At 40.4% G+C, this 21,372-nt stretch overlaps 1 protein-coding gene across 2 annotated transcripts in view; it reads left to right on the plus strand.

Moving 5' to 3' along the window:
• The first annotated feature begins 1,301 nt into the window (after positions 1 to 1,301).
• The window catches only part of TSC22D4 (TSC22 domain family member 4), a 71,108-nt gene continuing 51,037 nt past the window's right edge, over positions 1,302 to 21,372 (plus strand). The window contains exons 1-3 of one of the 2 annotated variants that reach the window (XM_053718362.1): positions 1,302 to 1,742; positions 8,389 to 8,498; positions 9,300 to 9,722. In XM_053718362.1, the coding sequence (XP_053574337.1) occupies positions 8,496 to 8,498; positions 9,300 to 9,722 (426 nt within the window). In that variant the 5' untranslated portion in view covers positions 1,302 to 1,742; positions 8,389 to 8,495. The remainder of the gene's footprint in view (positions 1,743 to 8,388; positions 8,499 to 9,299; positions 9,723 to 21,372) is intronic. The other variant, XM_053718363.1, reaches the window with a different exon arrangement.

Here is a 21,372-nt window from a genome sequence, read left to right on the forward strand (position 1 = left end):
GCTTTGAGGACTCTAGGGTATGTAGAAGTGATAAGGGGGATGCAAGGGCATGTATCTGATTTGAGGTCTCTCTAGGGTATCTAGTTGACATAAATAGGGATGCAGATACATATATCTACTTTGAGGAATTTCTGGGGTATGCGGCCAGCATAAAGGGGGATTCAGAGACATGTATCTGCTTTGACAACTCTAGGGTATATAGAAGGCATATGGGGAATGCAGGCATGTATCTGTTAGATCTCTCTAGGGTATGTAGCTGACGTAAATAGGGATGCAGGTATATATATCACATTTGAGAAATCTATGGTGTATATAGTTGGCATAAAGGGGGATGCAGGGGCATGTATCTGCTTTGAGAAACCCTATAGGTTAATATAGAGGACATACAAGGGATGTAAGGGCATGTAGCCGATCTGAAGTTTCACAGGGGTGTATAGCCAGTACAGATATCACTGTTTTTGGTGACTAAAAATCTATGTATTTATATACTAATTGTTTCTGTTTGAATTAATAGATGCAGTTGAATATTCTCTGTGTGTAGTGGGGAGGTATCTGAGGTAACATTTTTTATGCTAGTCCCTCTCTTCATTGGCTCTGCTACTGCTTATAATTAATATTTAGTAAAGTTTGCTCTGTCCAGCAAGGCATCTACTGATGTTCTATTTTCTCCTACACTCTCACCATTATGCATTGTTTCTACTCGTCATTACATCAGTCATGATGATTTGTGCGTTTGTTTTGTGTGCTTTCTTGCCCCCCAGCCCCTATTACATAAATAGTAACACTGCCTGACCTGTTTAAACAGCATATAAGCTAATGACTCATGAGATATAGATAGATAGATAGATAGATAGATAGATAGATAGATAGATGATAGATATAGACAGATTAGATTGATATATTATATAGTTGAGATAGACAAACATGATAAATGCATAGACAGATATAGATATTAAAATAGAATGCAAAAAGTAAAACGTCATAATTTATGAATACATAACTATATAGCGTGATTTCTCAAGCCAGTGTATTGTTTTTTTATTACACAGTGAGCAGCAGAAGAGTGTATTCTGCCTTACTTTAAATCACAGTATCAGTTATCATTACAAAGTGTCTTTATGCATTACAAACGTGCAGAAATGTACTTTACATAACACTGAGTGGGGAGGAGTTACAACTACACAGTGCTGCTGTTGAGAGTTTGCCAATATATACATAGAGTGAGGGGGATAAGAAAAAATGTTAGGGGGGTACAGAGGGGTACCAAGGGAAGGTGGGAGAAATGAAGGAGGAGGAGAGAGGGGGATGGGTTTATTACTACAAATATAAGGAAAGGAGAAAGATTTGGAGAGAAAAAAAAAATCTCCGAAACTCCAATAAGAAAAGGGGAGGAGAACGATTGACAGAAGGAAGCAGAGAAGGGACAGAGAGATAGAGGAGGCTGGACTTCCTGACAGTGGAGATGTCAACAGGCTAGAAGAGAGCAAACAAGGAAGACAGGGAAAGAAGCATTTTAAATACGAGTCAGGGGTGATCAAGCAGTGCTAGAAATGAAGCAGTTAGTTTGAGTAAAGGGGGAGGGGGAAAAGAGTTAAAAAAGACAGGAGAAAAAAAAACTTATAGAAAACAATCAGAAAAACCTGTTCTTTCTATACTACAACAACCCTAAACCTCTAGGACTATAACCATTGCTTCTCTTCTCACCCTCCTCTCTCAAGAGTCCACCAGCTCCACAGGCAGAGGTGAGAAGTTGTTTATTATTATTATTAGTGTTAATATTTCCTACTTACACATACTTAAAATGTGTGTGCCTGTCACTAACAAGTGAAATTCGGTTATTACTGGCCATTTAGGGACCTTCACTATGGAAACAATTCTGGGATTTCTGCCAAAGTTTTCTAAGGTAGAATTGATACCGAGGAAAGGTCATAAGGAATAGTGGACAAACACAAAAGCAGGATGATGATCAAACTAAGCCACAATATACAGACGACGGGAGCATTATTTTACTATTCACAGTGACAGTTTGCACTTTGCAGCTACATTCCGTTCCATATCTGCTAGCAGCTTTCTTTAGGTTCACAAGTATTAGAGAATACTCAAGTTCTTAAACTCATCCAGTAAAGTTGCAATGGATGAACCAATCTATATTTTTTTGAGAAAAACCTAAATCCTAAAAACAAATATATGACATTTTGAGCAAGCATAGGGAGGAATATTATTCTGAATCTGAGATTAGAAGGGAGTTTATTTGATTACTTTACAGGCTGGTTGGCAAAGGTGTGATGGGATGTTTGCTTTTCTCTAAATCAACAAATCTAAAACTTGGATTAGAGCTCTAAAAAGGCTGAACATGATGGGGTTAATTCTTTCTTTGTGTTATGTTATGTCCACTGATGATCGCTCGTGTCACATTACAAATGTCACATTCTTAGGTATATACCAACCTTGCAAAGTATTATCCACATTAAAGCCAGTTTATTATTTCATTTTTATGTATTTATTTTTTTTGCATTGAAAATAGGGCATTTTATTTTAAATGCATTCATAAAAAAAAAAAAAAAACTGTGCTAGAAAAGATATTTTCATGCTTGTGAGAAGTGTCATTGGCCACCTCTAAATCTGTTGGGGTTGTCTTTATCAGCCAGTGATTACTTTATCACACTGATAAGCTATATTACAAACATGCACTTTCAAATCATTTGAAATCGTTTTAATATTATTAATGCAACAAATCTGTTTAACATGTATAAATAGTAAAGTACTTTTTGATATGAATGTTAAAACATTTTTTTAGTTTAATGTCTGTCCCTTTAAAGGGACGGTCAAGTCAAAATTAAACTTGCATGATTCAGATAGGGCATGCAATTTTAAACAACTTTCTAATTTACTTTTATCATCAAATTTGCGTTCTTCTCTTGGTATTCTTTATGAAAGCTAAACCTAGGTTGGCTCATATGCTAATTCCTAAGTCCTTGAAGGCCGCCTCTTATCTCAGTGCATTTTGACAGTTTTTCCACAATTAGACATCACTAGTTTATGTGTGCCATGTAGGTAACATTGTGCTCCCTCCCATGGAGTTATGAGTCAGCACTGATTGGCTAAAATGCAAGTCTTAAAATAACTGAAATAGGGGGCAGTCTGCAGAGGCTTAGATACAAGATAATCACAGAGGTAAAAAGTGCATTACTATAACAGTGTTGGTTGTGCAAAACTGGGGAATGTGTAATAAACGGATTATCTGACTTTATAAACAATAAACAGTTTGGTGTAGACTGTCCCTTTAAGTCAGTAATTTTGTCTGGGTGTGTGTGTGAGGAAATTAGCCCCAGAGGTAAATTGTAGGATAAGCAGTGAGTGGGTGATGTGTTAGATTACATGATGCATTTTTGGAAGAGTGCATTATTACTCATTTAATGTGAAAATGCAGCTATTGGCCATACACTGTGATTCTTTCACACCCATACATTATTTATATTGACACCTTTCATTGAGCTTGAAGGGATTGGAAAGTCAAAATGAAACTTGCATGATTCTGAGAGAGCAGGTAATGTTAAAGGGCCACTAAACCCAAAATCTTTCTTTCATGATTCAGATAGAGAATAGACATTTAAACAACATTACAATTTACTTCCATTATTTATTTTGCTTCATTTTTTAAATATCCTTAGTTGAAGAAAAAGCAATGCACATGGTGAGCCAATCACACAAGGCTTCTATGTGCAGCAGCCAATCAGCAGCTAGTGAGCATATCTAGATATGCTTTCAATCAAAGAATATCAAGAGAATAAAACAAATTAGATAATATAAGTAAATTAGAAAGATGTTTAACCCCTTAACGACCGAGGACGTGCAGGGTACGTCCTCAAAAAAAAGGCAGTTAATGCCTGAGAACGTACCCTGCACGTCCTCGGTTTGGAAAGCAGCTGGAAGCGATCCTGCTCGCTTCCAGCTGCTTTCCGGTTATTGCAGTGATGCCTCGATATGGAGGCATCCTGCAATAACCTTTGGTAGCCATCCGGTGCAGAGAGAGCCACTCTGTGGCCCTCTCTGCACCGGAGCTCGGTGGCTCCCTGCGCTGTTGGGTGGGAGCCGGACCGGGAGGCGGGTGGCGGCCATCGATGGCCCTGGTTATGTGCAGGGGGGGCGGGATCGTGGGCGGGGACGAGCAGGGGCGCGCACGGACGCGCGCGCGTGCACGCGGGGGCGGGCGCGTGCACGGGGAGGGAGCGGGTGGGAACCGCTACACTACAGAAAATGATTTAATAAAAAATGTATAAATTTCGAAATATTTAAAAAAAAAAAAGATCAGCAAGGTGGTGGGGGTTTGTCTGTGTGTGGGGGGGAAGCTACACTACAGAAAAAAGCCCCAAAAAAATAAAAAAAGCACTTTTTTTTGCAAACTGGGTACTGGCAGACAGCTGCCAGTACCCAAGATGGCCCCCAATGAGGCAGAGGGGAGGGTTAGAGAGCGGTTTTGGGGGGGATCAGGGAGGTTGGGGGCTAAGGGGGGGATCCTACACCCTAGCATATGTAAATATGCTAAAAATTTTTTTATTTTTTTTAAAAAACCCTTTTATTTTAGTACTGGCAGACTTTCTGCCAGTACTTAAGATGGCGGGGACAATTGTGGGGTGGGGGAGGGAAGGGAGCTGTTTGGGAGGGATCAGGGGGTGGGATGTGTCAGGTGGGAGGCTGATCTCTACACTAAAGCTAAAATTAACCCTGCAAGCTCCCTACAAACTCCCTAATTAACCCCTTCACTGCTAGCCATAATACACGTGTGAGGCGCAGCAGGATTTAGCGGCCTTCTAATTACCAGAAAGCAACGCCAAAGTCATATATGTCTGCTATTTCTGAACAAAGGGGATCCCAGACAAGTATTTACAACCATTTGTGCCATAATTGCACAAGCTGTTTGTAAATTATTTCAGTGAGAAACCTAAAATTGTGAAAAATTTAACTTTTTTTTCAATTTGATCGCATTTGGCGGTGAAATGGTGGCATGAAATATACCAAAATGTGCCTAGATCAATACTTGGGGTTGTCTACTATACTACACTAAAGCTAAAATTAACCCTACAAGCTCCCTAAAAGCTCCCTAATTAACCCCTTAACTGCTGGGCATAATACACTTGTGGTGCGCAGTGGCATTTAGCGGCCTTCTAATTACCAAAAAGCAACGCCAAAGCCATATATGTCTGCTATTTCTGAACAAAGGGGATCCCAGAGAAGAATTTACAACCATGTATGCCATAATTGCACAAGTTGTTTGTAAATAATTTCAGTGAGAAACCAAAAGTTTGTGAAAAAATTTGTGAAAAAGTGAACGATTTTTTGTATTTGATCGCATTTGGCGGTGAAATGGTGGTATGAAATATACCAAAATTGTCCTAGATCAATACTTTGGGATGTCTACTAAAAAAAAATATATACATGTCAAGGGATATTCAGGGATTCCTGAAAGATATTAGTGTTCTAATGTAACTAGCGCTAATTTTGGAAAAAAGTGGTTTGGAAATAGCAAAGTGCTACTTGTATTTATGGCCCTATAACTTGCACAAAAAGCAAAGAACATGTAAACATTGGGTATTTCTAAACTCAGGACAAAATTTTGAAACTATTTAGCATGGGTGTTTTTTGGTGGTTGTAGATGTGTAACAGATTTTGGGGGTCAAAGTTAGAAAAAGTGTGTTTTTTTCAATTTTTCCTCATATTTTATATTTTTTTTATAGTAAATTATAAGATATGATGAAAATAATGGTATCTTTAGAAGGTCCATTTAGTGGCGAGAAAAACGGTATATAATATGTGTGGGTACAGTAAATGAGTAAGAAGAAAATTACAGCTAAACACAAACACCGCAAAAATGTAAAAATAGCCTTGGTCCCAAACGGACAGAAAATGGAAAAGTGCTGTGGTCATTAAGGGGTTAAAATTGCATTCTCTTTCTAAATCATAAAAGAAAAAATGTGGGTGGCATGTCCCTTTAAGGCACTTTTGAATTCACTTCTATTTTCAAATTTACTTTGTTCCCTTGGTATAATTTGTTGAATAATATGTACATATCCTTCACTACTGAGAGCTAGCTGGTGATTGGTAGCTGCATTTGTCCCTTGTCATTGGCTTGCCAGACATATCAGAGCATTTTATTTTTGCTGTTGTATATACCTTTAAAGGGATAGTCTAGTCAAAATTAAACTTTCATGATTCAGATAGAGCATGCCATGTTAAGCTAATTTACTCCTATTATCATTTTTTCTTCGTTCTTTTGGTATCTTTATTTGAAAAAACAAGAATATAAGCTTAGTAGCCGGCCCATTTTGGTTCAGAACCTGGGTAGCACTTGCTGATTGGTGTCCAAATGTAGCCACCAATCAGCAAGCATTACCCAGGTAGCTAAACAAAAAATGAGCCGGCTCCTAAGCTTACATTCTTGCTTTTTCAAATAAAGATACAAAAAGAGAAGGAAGAAACAATTATAATAGGAGTAAAGTAGAACGTTGCTTAAAATTGCATGCTTTATCTAAATCATGAAAGTTTTTAATTTTGACTTAACTATCCCTTTAATCCAGCTTTAGTACTTATAACACTCCGTAACACAGTTATCCATAACCCACACAACGTAGGAGCTAGGGAGCCAAAATTCCTAGAATGTTTCTAGAATGATGATCACACCTATATGAGCTTTTTGAACATCCTATTTCAAAACCACAGCCATTAATATGGAGTTGCCCCCCCCCCCTATTGTGGCAATAACAACCACAACTCTTTTTGGAAAGCTTTCCATAAGATTTTTGAGCGTGTCTGTGGAAATGTGTGCATATTTAACCTAAAGAGCATTTTTGAGGTTAGACACTGATGTTCAATGAAGATCAGGCTCACTATTGGCGTTACAATTCATCCAAAAGGTGGCTTTCTCCAAGCTGTTGCCACAAAGTTAGAGGCACCCAGTTGTCTATAATGTCACTGTATGCTGTAGCATTAACGTGACCCTTCACTGGGCCTAGCTCAAACTCTAAAAAACAGCCCCAATCGTATTCACTCTCCACCAAACTTTACAGTAGGCACTATGCATTTTGGTAGGTACTGTTCTCCTGGCATCCGTCATACCCAGATTCTTCCATCAGACTGTGAGATAGTGAAGAGTGATTAATCTCCCCAGAGAACACGTTTCCACTGCTCTGGCTAGCGCTTACAGTTAAAGGACCCCTCAATACAGTAGAATTACATAATTAACAAGTACATAATGAAAAGGCAATGCAATAGCACTTACTCTGAATTTTAAATAGGCAGTAGATTTTATTCTGACAAATTTATTTTTTCCTACTATTTTTGGCCCCCCTGTATCTTGTGACAGACATCAGCCAATCACAGGCTAGTATACATATACCCTGTGACCTTGTGCACATGCTCAGTAGGATCTTGTTCCCCCGTAAGTGTGACTATAAAAAGACTATGCAAAATTTGATAACGGAAGTAAAATGGAAAGTGTCTTCAAACTGCATGCTCTATCTGAATCATAAAAGTTTATTTTGACTTGAGTGTCCCTTTAACTGGGGCAGATCTAGTAGTAGAGAAATTTTACAAACTGACTTGTGACCCTATTACAGTGCCACGTTTAATGTCCGTAAGCTCATCTGTATGACCCATTGTACTGCCAGTGCTTGTCTATTGAGAATTAATGGCTATGTGCTGGATTTTATTCATCTGTTAAAACACCATAACTCAATAATTAGTAGGGGTATTAGTAAGGGTACTTTTGTATATATACTGTGTGTGTGTATATATATATATATATATATATATATATATATATATATATATATGGGATGGCACCATGGCCATGTTTTCCTAAACTCTAATGAGTTACGCATATGTTGCAGGGTAAGCAGGGCGGAACCTGTATTGTGCCTCTGGACATCACATGAATAGTGCTGATGAATGGCACAATACATGTTCCGCCCTGCACTCCCTACAGCATGTGTAACTCATAAGTGTCCAGGAAAACTCGGCTGAGCTGGCAACCCATATATATATCTCTGGAAAAAATTAATAGACGACTGCAAAATTATAAAACTATTCCTTCCAAAACCCAAAGGGTTTTTACCTGTTTTTTAAAACTGTAATTCTTTTTTAGTGTATGCTGTAAATCAGATAGCTGATTTATGCAATTTGCCGCATTTTAAAAAACCAGGGTCAAATATTTTGCATTTTGGCCTCTCTTGGGAGCGTGGAGCAAAGTAGTACTGTTACACCAAATCAAGTGGTGTTTAAAGGGACAGTAAACACCTTGCAATTTTTATATAAAATGTTTAGTTATGCATAATGAAACAACTTTGCAATATATGTTTATTATTTATTTTCCCCTCTTTTGTTGTAATTTAGCTCTGAAAATTAAGCAATTTCTAAGAACTTGGAATGTCCCATGCTGACTTATTATAGTGACTAGCCTTGTTGTCTGTGGACTGAAGGCCAGATTGGCACCTCCAAATATGGCAAGTGGTGGATATAGTTTGGCTATTCATTTTTTATTTTTTTGCATGGTTATTAATTTGTTTACAAAACGTTAAAGGGACAGTCTACCTAAAATTGTTATTGTTTAAAAAGATAGCTAATGCCTTTACTACCCATTCCCCAGCTTTGCACAAACAACATTGTTAGATTAATATACTTTATAATCTTTAAACCTCAAAATTTCTGCCTGTTTCAAAGGCTCTATTGTCAGCGTCTTAATCACATGCTTTTATATTTGCTTTTCACAACAGGGGACTGCTAGTTCATGTGGTCCATATAGATAACAATGTGTTCACACCCGAGGAGTTATTTAAGATTTAGCACAACACAGTACTAAACCCAATTCAATAGATAATAAATAAATAGTCATGTGATCAGGGGGCTGTCGAAAGATGCTTAGATACAAGGTAATCACAGAGGTAAAAAGTGTATTAATATAACTGTGTTGGTTATGCAAAAGTTGGGAATGGGTAATAAAGGCATTATCTATCTTTTAAAACAATAAAAATTCTATTGTAGACTGTCCCTTTTTGACTTTGCTATGTTATGCTATAGCAGCACAACATAAATGTTGTGTAACTACAAGGTGTTTACTCTTTTAATGTTCTCAAATACTTATAATTCTTCCTCATTTAGAATCTGAGATAAACCAATTCTTTGCCCCCCGCCCATATTAAGGATACATAAGATCAGAGTTTTCAGGGTTATGCATGTATTAGATCACTGCATCTGATCATTGTGTAGTGTTACATAGGTGTTTGATAATTAATGCTCTCATTTAGGACTCCATCACTATGAGCCTTGGGAAGAAGCGAAGTGGCTTCCAGATCACTAGTGTGACCAGCGACTACCAGCCATCCTCTCCTTCCTCTCCAATACCAGCAGAGAGATCTCTTTCTCCATTGTCAACTAATGGGCTGTGTTCACCCCCCACCTCACGGTTTCGAGTTGTACGCCTGGATCAGGTCTCTGTAGGGGGTGGTAGAACCTATCAGAAAGGCCGGTGGAACTGTGTGGACTTTTATTCCCCAGAAGTTGGATCCCCACTAAGGGCCGGAGCAGGACACTCACTGGATTCAGGGCTTCCCCGTGCCACTATTCCACATTCACCCTTTTTACTATCCCCAGGAAGGGCTCAGCAGGTTCCAAGGTCACAGGGAGCACCTGTGCTGAATGTAGCAACAGAGGAAGAGGCAAAAACACAGGTAAGAGTTGATGGCAGAATTATTCCTCACAATGGCTGTCTGTCCTGTTTGTGTATATGCATAGAATGTATTGCAAATATCTGCATACAAAATAAAGTTTTAAATTTGGCAACATTTTAATTGTTTTATAATCCAGTGACAAACCATTTGAAAAGCTTCAAAAGTGTCTGTTTATCTTTTTCTCGCCTTCCCTGGCTATTTAAAGGGACTTAAAGGGTCATTGTACACTAGATTTTTCTTTGGATAAATGTTTTGTAGATGATCCATTTATATAGCCCATCTGGGAGTGTTTTTGTAACAGTGTATAGTTTTGCTTCTTTTTTTAATAATGTTGTGATGATTTTCAGACTCCTAACTAAGCCCCACATTGTCAGAAGATGTATATCTGCGTTTACAGAATCCTTTTTGTGTAATCTGTCTTTTCATATGCAGGGAAGGGGGTAAAGGGGAAGTGTCTGCTGTTTTTGTTTTTCCAGCCCCTTTCACTGGGTGTCCCAGTCAACCTAATCAACAATGCTAAACTTTGAGCTTCTTAGTAAGTTTTTAAAAGGTTTTATACTGTATTTTTACATAAGTATCTGTGTATATTCTTTATAGTAGGGGAGCCTAGTTCTGATGCTGTCACATATTTACACATAAATATATATAAGCATATACATATATATTTACATTGCGGTCTATGAAAGCAGTTCCCAAAGACCGCAATGTAAAGGTACTTTTCAGTGGCGTTTTTCTTTTCTAACGCCCCACTCCCACCAACTTTTTAAGTCCCAAAACTGCCTAGCTTGCGGGAGTGCGATAATTTAGTGCTCCACTTGTAATATAGCCTAAAGTATTTTACTACATACAGTTAGTTTTATTGTTTATCCCTTCAAGCTGATTGTTTATCCTTCTCTCTCTCTCTCTCTCTCTCTCTCTCTCTCTCTCTCTCTCTCTCTCTCTCTCTCTCTCTCTCTCTCTCTCTCTCTCTCTCTCTCTCTCTCTCTCTCTCTCTTTCTCTCTTTCTCTCTTTCTCTCTTTCTCTCTTTCTCTCTTTCTCTCTTTCTCTCTTTCTCTTTCTCTCTCTCTCTCTTTCTCTCTCTCTCTCTTTTTCTCTCTCTTTTTCTCTCTCTTTCTCTCTTTCTCTCTCTCTCTTTCTCTCTTTCTCTTTCTCTTTCTCTCTCTTTCTCTCTCTTTCTCTCTCTTTCTCTCTCCTCTTTCCTGCTTATTTGCTGCACATGCTCACCCACCTTATATTAGCATTGGCTTTCTCACCAGGAAGACATTTTTCCCTCTGTAGTATTTTTTTACTTAATCTTTATCTTCCCCAAAGCTACAAGCGAGCTTGTGTCATGTTGGGAGAGGGTCAGACACAGAGCTCCTTGCCTGTGCCACTCTGTAAAGAGGGCAGACTTGTGTCTCTCTTCTCTTTGTTTTACACTGCAAGAAGATAAACAGACTAATGGCTCTGTGTAAACACTGTCTCTATTTTATCCTGCGGGGATAAGGATGAACTCCAAGTTCCTTGCTGGAGGGGAAAACGTTTCCTTTCATACCCTCATGATCTCATACTCATTACTGCTGGGAATAGCCTTGTACGTTCTTAGACTTGGTAGATACTTCCACAAGTCTCTGTGAAATTCCTTTGTCTTGCAGCATATTGCTCCTGCTGATGTCAGTTTAGTTTCTACCTATTTAGAGAATAAATGTCTGGTCTATGTTGAAGATGTTTCTTTCTAATGACACAGTGAGTCCACGGATCATCTCTAATTACTATTGGGAATATCACTCCTGGCCAGCAGAAGGAGGCAAAGAGCACCACAGCAAAGCTGTCAAATATCACCTCCCTTCCCTCCAACCCCAGTCATTCTCTTTGCCTACGTTAAAAGCAAGGAGGTGGTAAAGTTTAGCTGTCTGAAAGAAGATTCTTCAATCAAGATTTTTTTATTTTACAGCAGAGCAAGTTTGTTCTTCTCCTTCCTGGGGTGTAGCCGTAGCCCATGTCAGCCTCTTCAGTAGAGCAGTGGTGGCTTTTAAGAAATTGGGAACTTGTGGGGTATAATCCTCACTGTGCCTCCCAAATAGTTTTGCTGCCCTAACCGGAAAGCCTGAGTAAGATTATTCAGTTTCTCTTTTTTTCCATAGTTCCATGTGAGGGAGAATGCCTCTCAAACCTAGTGAGCTGCCCTGCTGCCAGGCAGATTTACATTAAGGTAAGTGCTGAATTTAATTTTCTAAAAAGGGAAGACATTTTTTTGGCACGTTAACAGTTAACTCTGTTGGGACATTAAATACATTAATCCTATTATAGGTTAATAGGATAATGTAAGGCAGTTTGTGCAGGCACTGGGGACGAGAGGACTCAGTCTTTTTTTCCGGTGTGTTCCGGTCAGGGGTATAACAACTTGGTAGTGTGTTTTACTTGTGGTTTCTCTCGGCAGCTTTACTTTCTTATAATGCCGGCCGGGATGTGTCAGCTGAGAACGCCCACTATGGGCTGAGCTTTTATGAAGCGGCAAAGAGATTTTGCACACTTTTTCTTCTTCACTTCCTGAGGGCCGGAAGAGTGACATAGTTTTTCAGAAGTCTGGGAGAACGATTGCCTGATAGCCGGTGGGAGCAGCTCTGATTTGAGTCCCGATCTTTAACTTCTGTTGACTCCAGTAACCAGCAGGACAAGTAGGCACCTCAGCAGGGCTTGCTGAGGTGTAGAGGCTGTCTGGGTTTCTCTAGAGCCACTGCTCTGCTATTAGAAAATAAAAAGTTACTTTTAACATTTAGTTGAAATATTTCTTTATTAGTAGCAATAGAATCAGGTTACAACATAGCAAAAATGTACATGTAACAGTCAGTCAATTTTCTTTTATCTAGTAATGGGCCTCGGTCTTCTCACAGGCACTTTAACTGAGGTGAGAGGGATCCTACTCTTGGTTATTGAAAACTGTAGGTTCACTATTGTAGCAAAATCATTCACCCAAGTCCGGCCTCCCTGGTGATGTCTTTATGTATGGGGGAGTCGCCTCCTCTCCCAAGCGTGGTTGCTTAAATACACTACCTCTCACCTCTAAATGTTCGAAGACCTTATCTTATCCCTGACATATTCATCCAAGTGCTACATTGCAATCCTCTTAACCTTCACCATGTATCATGTTTTTGTACATAATCATTGCATACTGTGAATAAACTGTGCAACATATAAAACAATTTTAACCAAACTTAAAACTTTCTGTGGTACTATTTGTAGTCGCCTACACTCTGATCTGTCTGTATCAAGTTTCTACTCTTGTTAGGTGGAGATGGTATCTGTTCAGTGAGTCTGCAATGGTTAGTTCTTGATTTACCTCTTACTCTTTGTATAGTCATACTTATCTGCAGATTCCCTGTTCACTCTTCCTCTTGCATAATACAATAAAACCATATTTTAATAAACTGTTCCCTTGTCCCCTGTATTGAAGCAGCTAGTTCTGACATGGTATATGTGTGTTCTATTTTATCTAGCACCTCTCGCGATACAGACTCTAGTCGCTGTACAGAGAATTTTAATAAATGTGTTGATTGCTTTGTTGTACGGTGTAAGCCTGTGTTTCAAAAGAGCCTGTGCAACTGTCAGAGTAATTGGCTCTTGTAGAATTCTACCTAGGAGTCTCTGAAGCTGTACCCAGATAGCCCTTATCTCGGGGCACTCCCACCACATGTGTATATAGGTCCCCTTTTCCCTACAGCCTCTATAGCAGTGGTTTCTACCGTCTCGCGAGAAGTGGCATGTTTTCTCCGGGGTGAGGTACCACCTAAAGGTCGTTTTTATGCACTTCTCTTTGAGATCAGCATTAATCAGTCCTTTACTGGAATCATGGAAAATACGGTCCCATTTATCTTTTGGGAGGTCGAGTCCAGTGTCCCTTTCCCACTTATCTATTAGTGTAGATTGGTTAGTAACTTTAGCCTCCTGCAAGGTCATATATAGGGGACAATTTATTAAAAGGTCTTGCGGACCTGATCCGACAGTGCGGATCAGGTCCGCAAGACCTCGCTGAATGCGGAGAGCAATACGCTCTCCGTATTCAGCATTGCACCAGCAGCTCACAAGAGCTGCTGTTGCAACGCCGCCCCCTGCTGACTCGCGGCGAATCGGCCGCCAGCAGGGAGGTGTCAATCAACCTGATCGTATTTGATTGGGTTGAATTGTGGCGATTCCTGTCCGCCTCATCAGAGCAGGCGGACAGGGTTATGGAGCAGCGGTCTTTAGACCCCTGCTTCATAACTGCTGTTTCTGGCGAGTCTGAAGACTTGCCAGAAACACGGGCCCACAAGCTCCTTTCGGAGCTTGATAAATGGGCTCCAATGTGTCGAGATCAGCTTCTTCTGTCTGGTTGGAGTAGTGCATTCTAGTGTTGTGAATGTTTGTGGAGGCCAAGGAGAGCAGTATTTGTGTATGGCAGAGGAAATCTGAAGGTATAGGAACCATTGTAATTTTAATGGGTGAATTATTTCTTGTATTTGGGAATATGTCTGAATATGGCCTCCGTCCAGAAAGTCAGCCACTCTGTAAAGTCCCTTGTTAAGCCATTTCCCCAATTGTCTATGTGATTCTGGGTGCAAAAGAAATTTAACTGGTTTGCTTCTGGATTGTGTTTGAATGAGTTTCAGGGATCCGGTAAGAGATTTCCACACCTTGATGGTGTCAGCTGTGGCAAATGTTCTGTAATTATAGGTGTCATATGTATGTTCTGAATCCCACAATATGTCGGCAGGTGTTTCAAAAAACCCCAGGTCCGCCTCCAGTCTGGTCAATAAGATGTCTGGAGTGTTATTGCCCAGCAAAGAGGCTTGTGCTAGTCTAGCTGCGTAGTAATAGTCTGTCAAGTTCGGCAAGCTCACACCACCCAATTGTCTATGTCGGGATAATATGTGTGAGGCTATTCTCACTCTCCTATCTCCTCTAAGGTAACTGTTAAGGGAAGATTGCCGTTTATGTAAATATGATCTGGATACCGCAGTCGGCAATGCCCTAAAGAAGTATAAGATCCTTGGGAGGATATTCATTTTAATCACCGAAAGTCTACCATACCAGGAGAATTTGTAGGTTTTCCATTTTCTCAGGTCTCTGTTAATGGCATTATATAGCGGGACATAATTTAGGTCATATAAATTGTGGTATGTGTCTGAAGTTTTGATGCCTAAGTGAGTGATTGATTTCTTAACCCAAACAAATTCGAACTTAGCTTCGATCAGTTTTTTTGTGTGTGTTGGGAGAGCTAAGGGCAACGTTTCGCACTTGTCTAAGTTGATCTTGCACCCTGATATTAGGGAAAAGTCATGTAAGGTCTGATATAAATTGGGTAGGGAGATCAAAGGTCTCGTCAAAGTTAGTAGGACATCATCTGCAACGAGTGATAGCTTATACTCCAAGTCTTTCACTTTTACCCCTGAAATGTCTGGGTTGTTTCTTATACATGCAGCTAGCGGTTCCATACATAAGGCAAACAATACTGGCGATAAGGGGCAGCACTGGCGAGTGCCATTTAAAATATTTATGGTTTTAGATTGGAACCCTGCCGCCCTAATGGCTGCTGTCAGGACAGAGTATATACTCTGTATTGCCTTCATAAAAGCCCCCCAAATCACATTTCTGTCAGGACTGTAGTCATATAAGTCCAGTCTACCCTGTCAAATGCCTTCTCCGCGTCCAGAGAAAGGAGCAGAGAAGGCTTTCCAGTTCCCATCAGGTAATCTACCAAGGCTATCGTTCTCCTCACATTATCTGGTGCTTCCCTGTCCGATACAAACCCAACCTGGTCCGGGTGGACCAGGAGCGGGATAAGTTTCTTAAGCCTATTGGCCAAGATTTTAGTGAGAATTTTAACATCTTGATTTATCAGGAATATCGGTCTATAGCTCTGACACTTCTCAGGGTTCTTGCCTTTCTTAGGAATGACTACAATTTTAGCACTTAACAGATCGGTTGTAATCCCTTTGCAAATGGGGAATCGGTTCTGACTTAAATATTTTATAGTACTCCCCCGAAAAAAGCCATCCAGTCCCGCTGCTTTACCCGGCTTCAAATCTTTAATTGCTAGTAAAATTTCCCTCCTCGTGATATCTGCATTCAATTCCTCACTATCTTGTTTGTTTAATTTATTCAGTTTAGCATTAGCCAAGAATTTCTTGAGCAATTTCTGTGTATGAGGGGTTTGGTCCACTTTTTTACCATCATAGAGACTAGTGTAATATTCTGTGAATGTGTCCGCTATTTCTTGTGGGTGGGAAATGCGTTCCCCATCCGCTTTTTGTAAGATTGGGATCGAAAAATTCCTAATCCTTTCTCTTATTTTATGGGCTAAATATTTATCTGGTTTGTTGGAGTATAAGTAATAATGGGCTCTCAATATCTGTAAAGCTCTGATCTTGTTGGAGTCTAGGATTTTGGCTAGAGACTTTCTTTTTGTTTGGAGTAGCTTAAAAGTAGACGTAGATAATGATTGTTGGTGATGTTTCTCCAATTCCCCTATATCTGTTCGCAGTTTGTCTATTGTCTCATTAGCGGTTTTAGTGCTGATTAATTTATCTTTGATTAACAAACCTCTAAGGTATGGCTTGTGAGCCGCTCATGTGTTAATGGGGTTAGCAGTAGTACCCTCATTTAGTGACTAATATTCTTTTAGGGCCTCAGTGATACTCTTGTGTATAGGTTGGGTTTTAAGTATCGTCAGGTCAAAGGTCGAAGAACGTTGTTTGTGTATGTTTATAATACCCGTTATTTCAATTTGTGTGAGTGAGTGGTCAGACCACACTCAATGTTGGATAGAAGATGAGATGACGTTAGGTATGAGTGTCTGGCTGACACAAATATAATCCAGCCTGGAATAAGATTTGTGTTCATATGAATTGTATGTATAGTCTAGTGTTGGCCCATATTTAACCTCCCAGGTGTATAAGATATTGTGCGTGTTTAAGGATTCCCTAATTGCTTTCGCAATATTATTATGTCTCTGTTGTTTATTGGTTAGTTTGGCTGCTGTTGGGTTTTTGTAGGGAGTCAAAGAGATATTAAAATCACCATCTAGTATGATTCGAGATTGGGACCATTGCATCAGGAGTTGCGATATTTGCCTAAAAAATGTATCCTGTTTCTCATTGGGGGCATACACAGATGGTAACTGGAGTGTTTTGGATGCGTCCCCTGACTATTAAATACCTGCCTGTTGGGTCTGCAATTACTACCTCTGTGTTAAACTGAAGCAATTGATGTATAAGGATGGATACCTTTTTTTGTGTCAGTTGTTGAGTGATAGTGTAATAGAAAATGTTTAGACCAGTATTTAGGAATTACTGTGTTGGTGAAATGTGTCTCCTGCAGCATTATAAGGTCTTCTCCTGCCCTAGAGTATAGTGCTGTTTTTCGCTTGACATCTGTGTTAAGGCCTCTCACATTATGTGAGATAATTGTAATCTTCTGGGCCATCGGTCAAGTCCTTCCTATCGCCTTGTCTCCTGAATACCCCCCTCTCCTTTGGTGTATTGCCTAGTACCACAGTAACAAAACATCAATAAACAATAAAAACAGTACAACAATTTAAATTTAAAAACATGTATAGTATATAAGCCTAGTGCCCATTCACTATTGGTGTACAATTCTCAAAGGTAACTTACAAAACATGTATAACAACAATCGTGCAATCGAAAATCTAGGATTGACATTTTAACTTTAGTGTAAAGGAGCCCTTTGTGGTATGTAACTTTTGCCTTATCACCTCCATGAAGGTGTTGCTCAGATCTCCCTTCTTACTCTCTATTCACAGCAGTTATAGACTATAGATTCCCACCTCATGCATAGTCCCAAATTCACATTATTGACCATTATAGCTTACCCTCAGTTGGGGCAGCTGGCACTTCTATCCTCCTGGTAGTCTATTTCACCTCTCCTGGCCAACACAACTAGCCAAAGTAGGAGTCAGGTCTAGTGTTTTAACCTTTTCAACAGTCATCCAAACAAAAGTAATTCTATACTCATCTGAAACTCGTCGTCCCAGGGGATGGAGTGAACCTAAGCTTCTCGCCTACTCAATGGGCAGGGCGGGACTTCAGGTCTTTTGTTTCTTCTTGGAGACCCTCGTCAGGTTTTGTCACCGTGGGAGGGTGCGTGGTAGCTGAGGTGTTTCCAGACCCAGGTGGCTGCAGATGTCAGGGATGTCTTGAGCCTCCTAATAGTGAATGTAATCCCATTATTGATGATATTAAGTGAGAAGGGGAATCCCCACCTATGTGAGCGGTCTCAAAGCACTTCTCCTCTGTAGGGTCCTCACACAGAGGTCCTGGTAGAACTGGACAACTGATCCATGGAATTTGAAGGTCTGGTTCATGCTAGCAGCAGCGAGGATAGCTTGCTTTTCTTGAAAGCGGAACATTCGGACTATAACATCCCTAGGTGGTGCTTCAACCTTGGGTCTCGCTCTTAAAGCCCTATGTGCTCTTTCCATCTGAAAGGTGCCTTCTTCTGCATGTCCTGTAATAGCTTGGAAGAGCTGAGTACGGTATTTTTCCAACTCACTTGAGGTTACGGTCTCAGGGATTCCTTTTAATCTAATGTTGCATCTGCGACTCCGATTTTCAAGATCTTCCATCCTGTCTTGGATTGAGTCTATCTCTTGCTGGTGAGAAGTCACCTGCTGGAACAGTGCGGTAGAACTGTGTTTTCACTATCCTCTAGAGTGGACACACGGTTGCCCAGATCTTGAATATCTTGTTTAATGTCTGCGAGACTACTGGTCACCGTGTGTTGCATTGCATCCATCTTTTCCCAAAGTTTGTTGAAACTGGTTGATATATCTTGCTTTGAGACCAGATGTTTAATGTCTTTGGTTACTGGAGTCAGATCCTCATTAGGAGAGTTGGAATCTGAGTCTGCATCCTCCTCCTGTTCAACTATCTGGGTTTCCGATGATTTGTCCACTCTCACAGGTTTAAAAAAGAGGCTTGCAGTAGCTGTTTTATCCCCCTGAGCAGATTTAGCCGATTTCCTGGCAGACATTGTAGTAGGGATATGTGAGTGCAGAGCTGCACCAATGTTGTTTGTGTCCCAGTGATAGGTGCGGTATTCCCTAGTTGCGATTAATGTAATGTTCAGGGGTATAAAGATGGATTCACCTGGATCCTAGATCCGTAGCTTCCGAATGTTCCAGATAAGGTGTCTGTAGGTATATCTCACAGCCTGTAGATATATATTTATATGCCTTCAGTGCAGCTGAATTCTATTATTGACTATTGGCATCCTCAATCCTGTTGCATCTTTAGCTCAGTTATCATGTGTGGGCCCCCCATTGCTTATGATTCCATGTTAGGACTGTATATCATCCCAGCAGCTGGCCCTCCGTTGCTAATTTATTATAGACCTATATCATGAAGGCCTGTGTATGTGCAGCCGTTTAATGTTCAGGCTTTTACTGCCTCCCGCTCTCCCTCAGCGTTTAGCTGTGTACTCACTGGGCCATTAGAGATTGCCCCTCTGCGTCCGGTGTCTCATGCGAGTGCTGGAGTGGCCTGGACTTCTATCCTTACTGCCGGAGCGACCACGTGGCTCCTCAAGATGGCGGCTGCGCTCCTAGCCCAAAGAAGCACCGGCAGTGTATAGGGAGCAGAAGTGCGGTCCGGGTGCAATCTGGATGCCGTTCTCGGTAGTCTGAGGCTCAGGGCATTTTGAACTCTCCACAGACAGGAGCTAGAGGATTTGGTGCAGATTTCTCGCTCCTTTACTCCCTGCTTTGCACAGAGCTGTTTGATTAAGCAGCCGACACCATGTTCCTCCAGACTCCGCCCCCTACTTTTAACATTTAAAGGGACAGTAACGTTTTTTTGACATAAATTTCAAATTTAAATAAAGCATTTTATTTTTTGTTTATTCATTTATTGAGTAAAGAAGGACCAAGAGGCCCTGCAAAATGTTACTTGTACTTTGTGCTTTGATGCTAATGTGGAACCACTAATCCCTTTTTGTTCTTCATGTATTGAGAGAACATTGCATTACAGGGATAGACTTTTTGAGTCTGAGCCAACATTGTCTGGGGCGGATGCTGTTCAGGGGTCTCCTGTTCAAGTTATGCCGCAGCTTTCTCCTCAAGTGTCCCAAACCTTATCATCTACACATGCAGTGCCCTGCGTTTCCTCTCAAGCTCCAGTTGGAGTTACCTTGCAATACATTGCTACCCACATACAGTTGCAAGAAAAAGTATGTGAACCCTTTGGAATGATATGGATTTCTGCACAAATTGGTCATAAAATGTGATCTGATCATCATCTAAGTCACAACAATAGACAATCACAGTCTGCTTAAACTAATAACACACAAAGAATGAAATGTTGCCATGTTTTTATTGAACACACCATGTAAACATTCACAGTGCAGGTGGAAAACGTATGTGAACCCTTGGATTTAATAACTGGTTGAACCTCCTTTGGCAGCAATAACTTCAACCAAACGTTTCCTGTAGTTGCAGATCAGACGTGCACAACGGTCAGGAGTAATTCTTGACCATTGCTCTTTACAGAACTGTTTCAGTTCAGCAATATTCTTGGGATGTCTGGTGTGAATCGCTTTCTTGAGGTCATGCCACAGCATCTCAATCGGGTTGAGGTCAGGACTCTGACTGGGCCACTTCAGAAGGCGTATTTTCTTCTGTTTAAGCCATTCTGTTGTTGATTTACTTCTATGCTTTGGGTCATTGTCCTGTTGCAACACCCATCTTCTTTTGAGCTTCAGCTGGTAGACAGATGGCCTTAAGTTCTGCAAAATGTCTTGATAAACTTGGGAATTCATTTTTCCTTCGATGATAGCAATCCGTCCAGGCCCTGACACAGCAAAGCAGCCCCAAACCATGATGCCCCCACCACCATATTTCACAGTTGGGATGAGGTTTTGATGTTGGTGTGCTGTGCCTCTTTTTCGCCACACATAGTGTTGTGTGTTTCTTCCAAACAACTCAACTTTGGTTTCATCTGTCCACAGAATATTTTGCCAGTACTGCTGTGGAACATCCAGGTGCTCTTGTGCAAACTGTAAACGTGCAGCAATGTTTTGTTTGGACAGCAGTGGCTTCCTTTGTGGTATCCTCCCATGAAATCCATTCTTGTTTAGTGTTTTACGTATTGTAGATTCGCTAACAGGGATATTAGCATTTGCCAGTGACTTTTGTAAGTCTTTAGCTGACACTCTAGGATTCTTCTTCACCTCATTGAGCAGTCTGCGCTGTGCTCTTGCAGTCATCTTTACAGGACGGCCACTTCTAGGGAGAGTAGCAGCAGTGCTGAACTTTCTCCATTTATAGACAATTCGTCTTACCATGGACTGATGAACAGCAAGGCTTTTGGAGATACTTTTATAACCCTTTGCAGCTTTATGCAAGTCAACAATTCTTAATTGTAGGTCTTCTGAGAGCTCTTTTGTGCGAGGCATCATTCACATCAGACAATGCTTCTTGTGAAAAGCAAACCCAGAACTGGTGTGTGTTTTTTATAGGGCAGGGCAGCTGTAACCAACACCTCCAATCTCATCTCATTGATTGGACTCCAGTTAGCTGACATCTCACTCCAATTAGCTCTTAGAGATATCATTAGTCTATGGGTTCACATACTTTTTCCACCTGCACTGTGAATGTTTACATGGTGTGTTCAATAAAAA

Source organism: Bombina bombina, chromosome 6, assembly GCF_027579735.1.
Source record: "Bombina bombina isolate aBomBom1 chromosome 6, aBomBom1.pri, whole genome shotgun sequence".
In the NCBI taxonomy this organism is placed as follows: domain Eukaryota; kingdom Metazoa; phylum Chordata; class Amphibia; order Anura; family Bombinatoridae; genus Bombina; species Bombina bombina.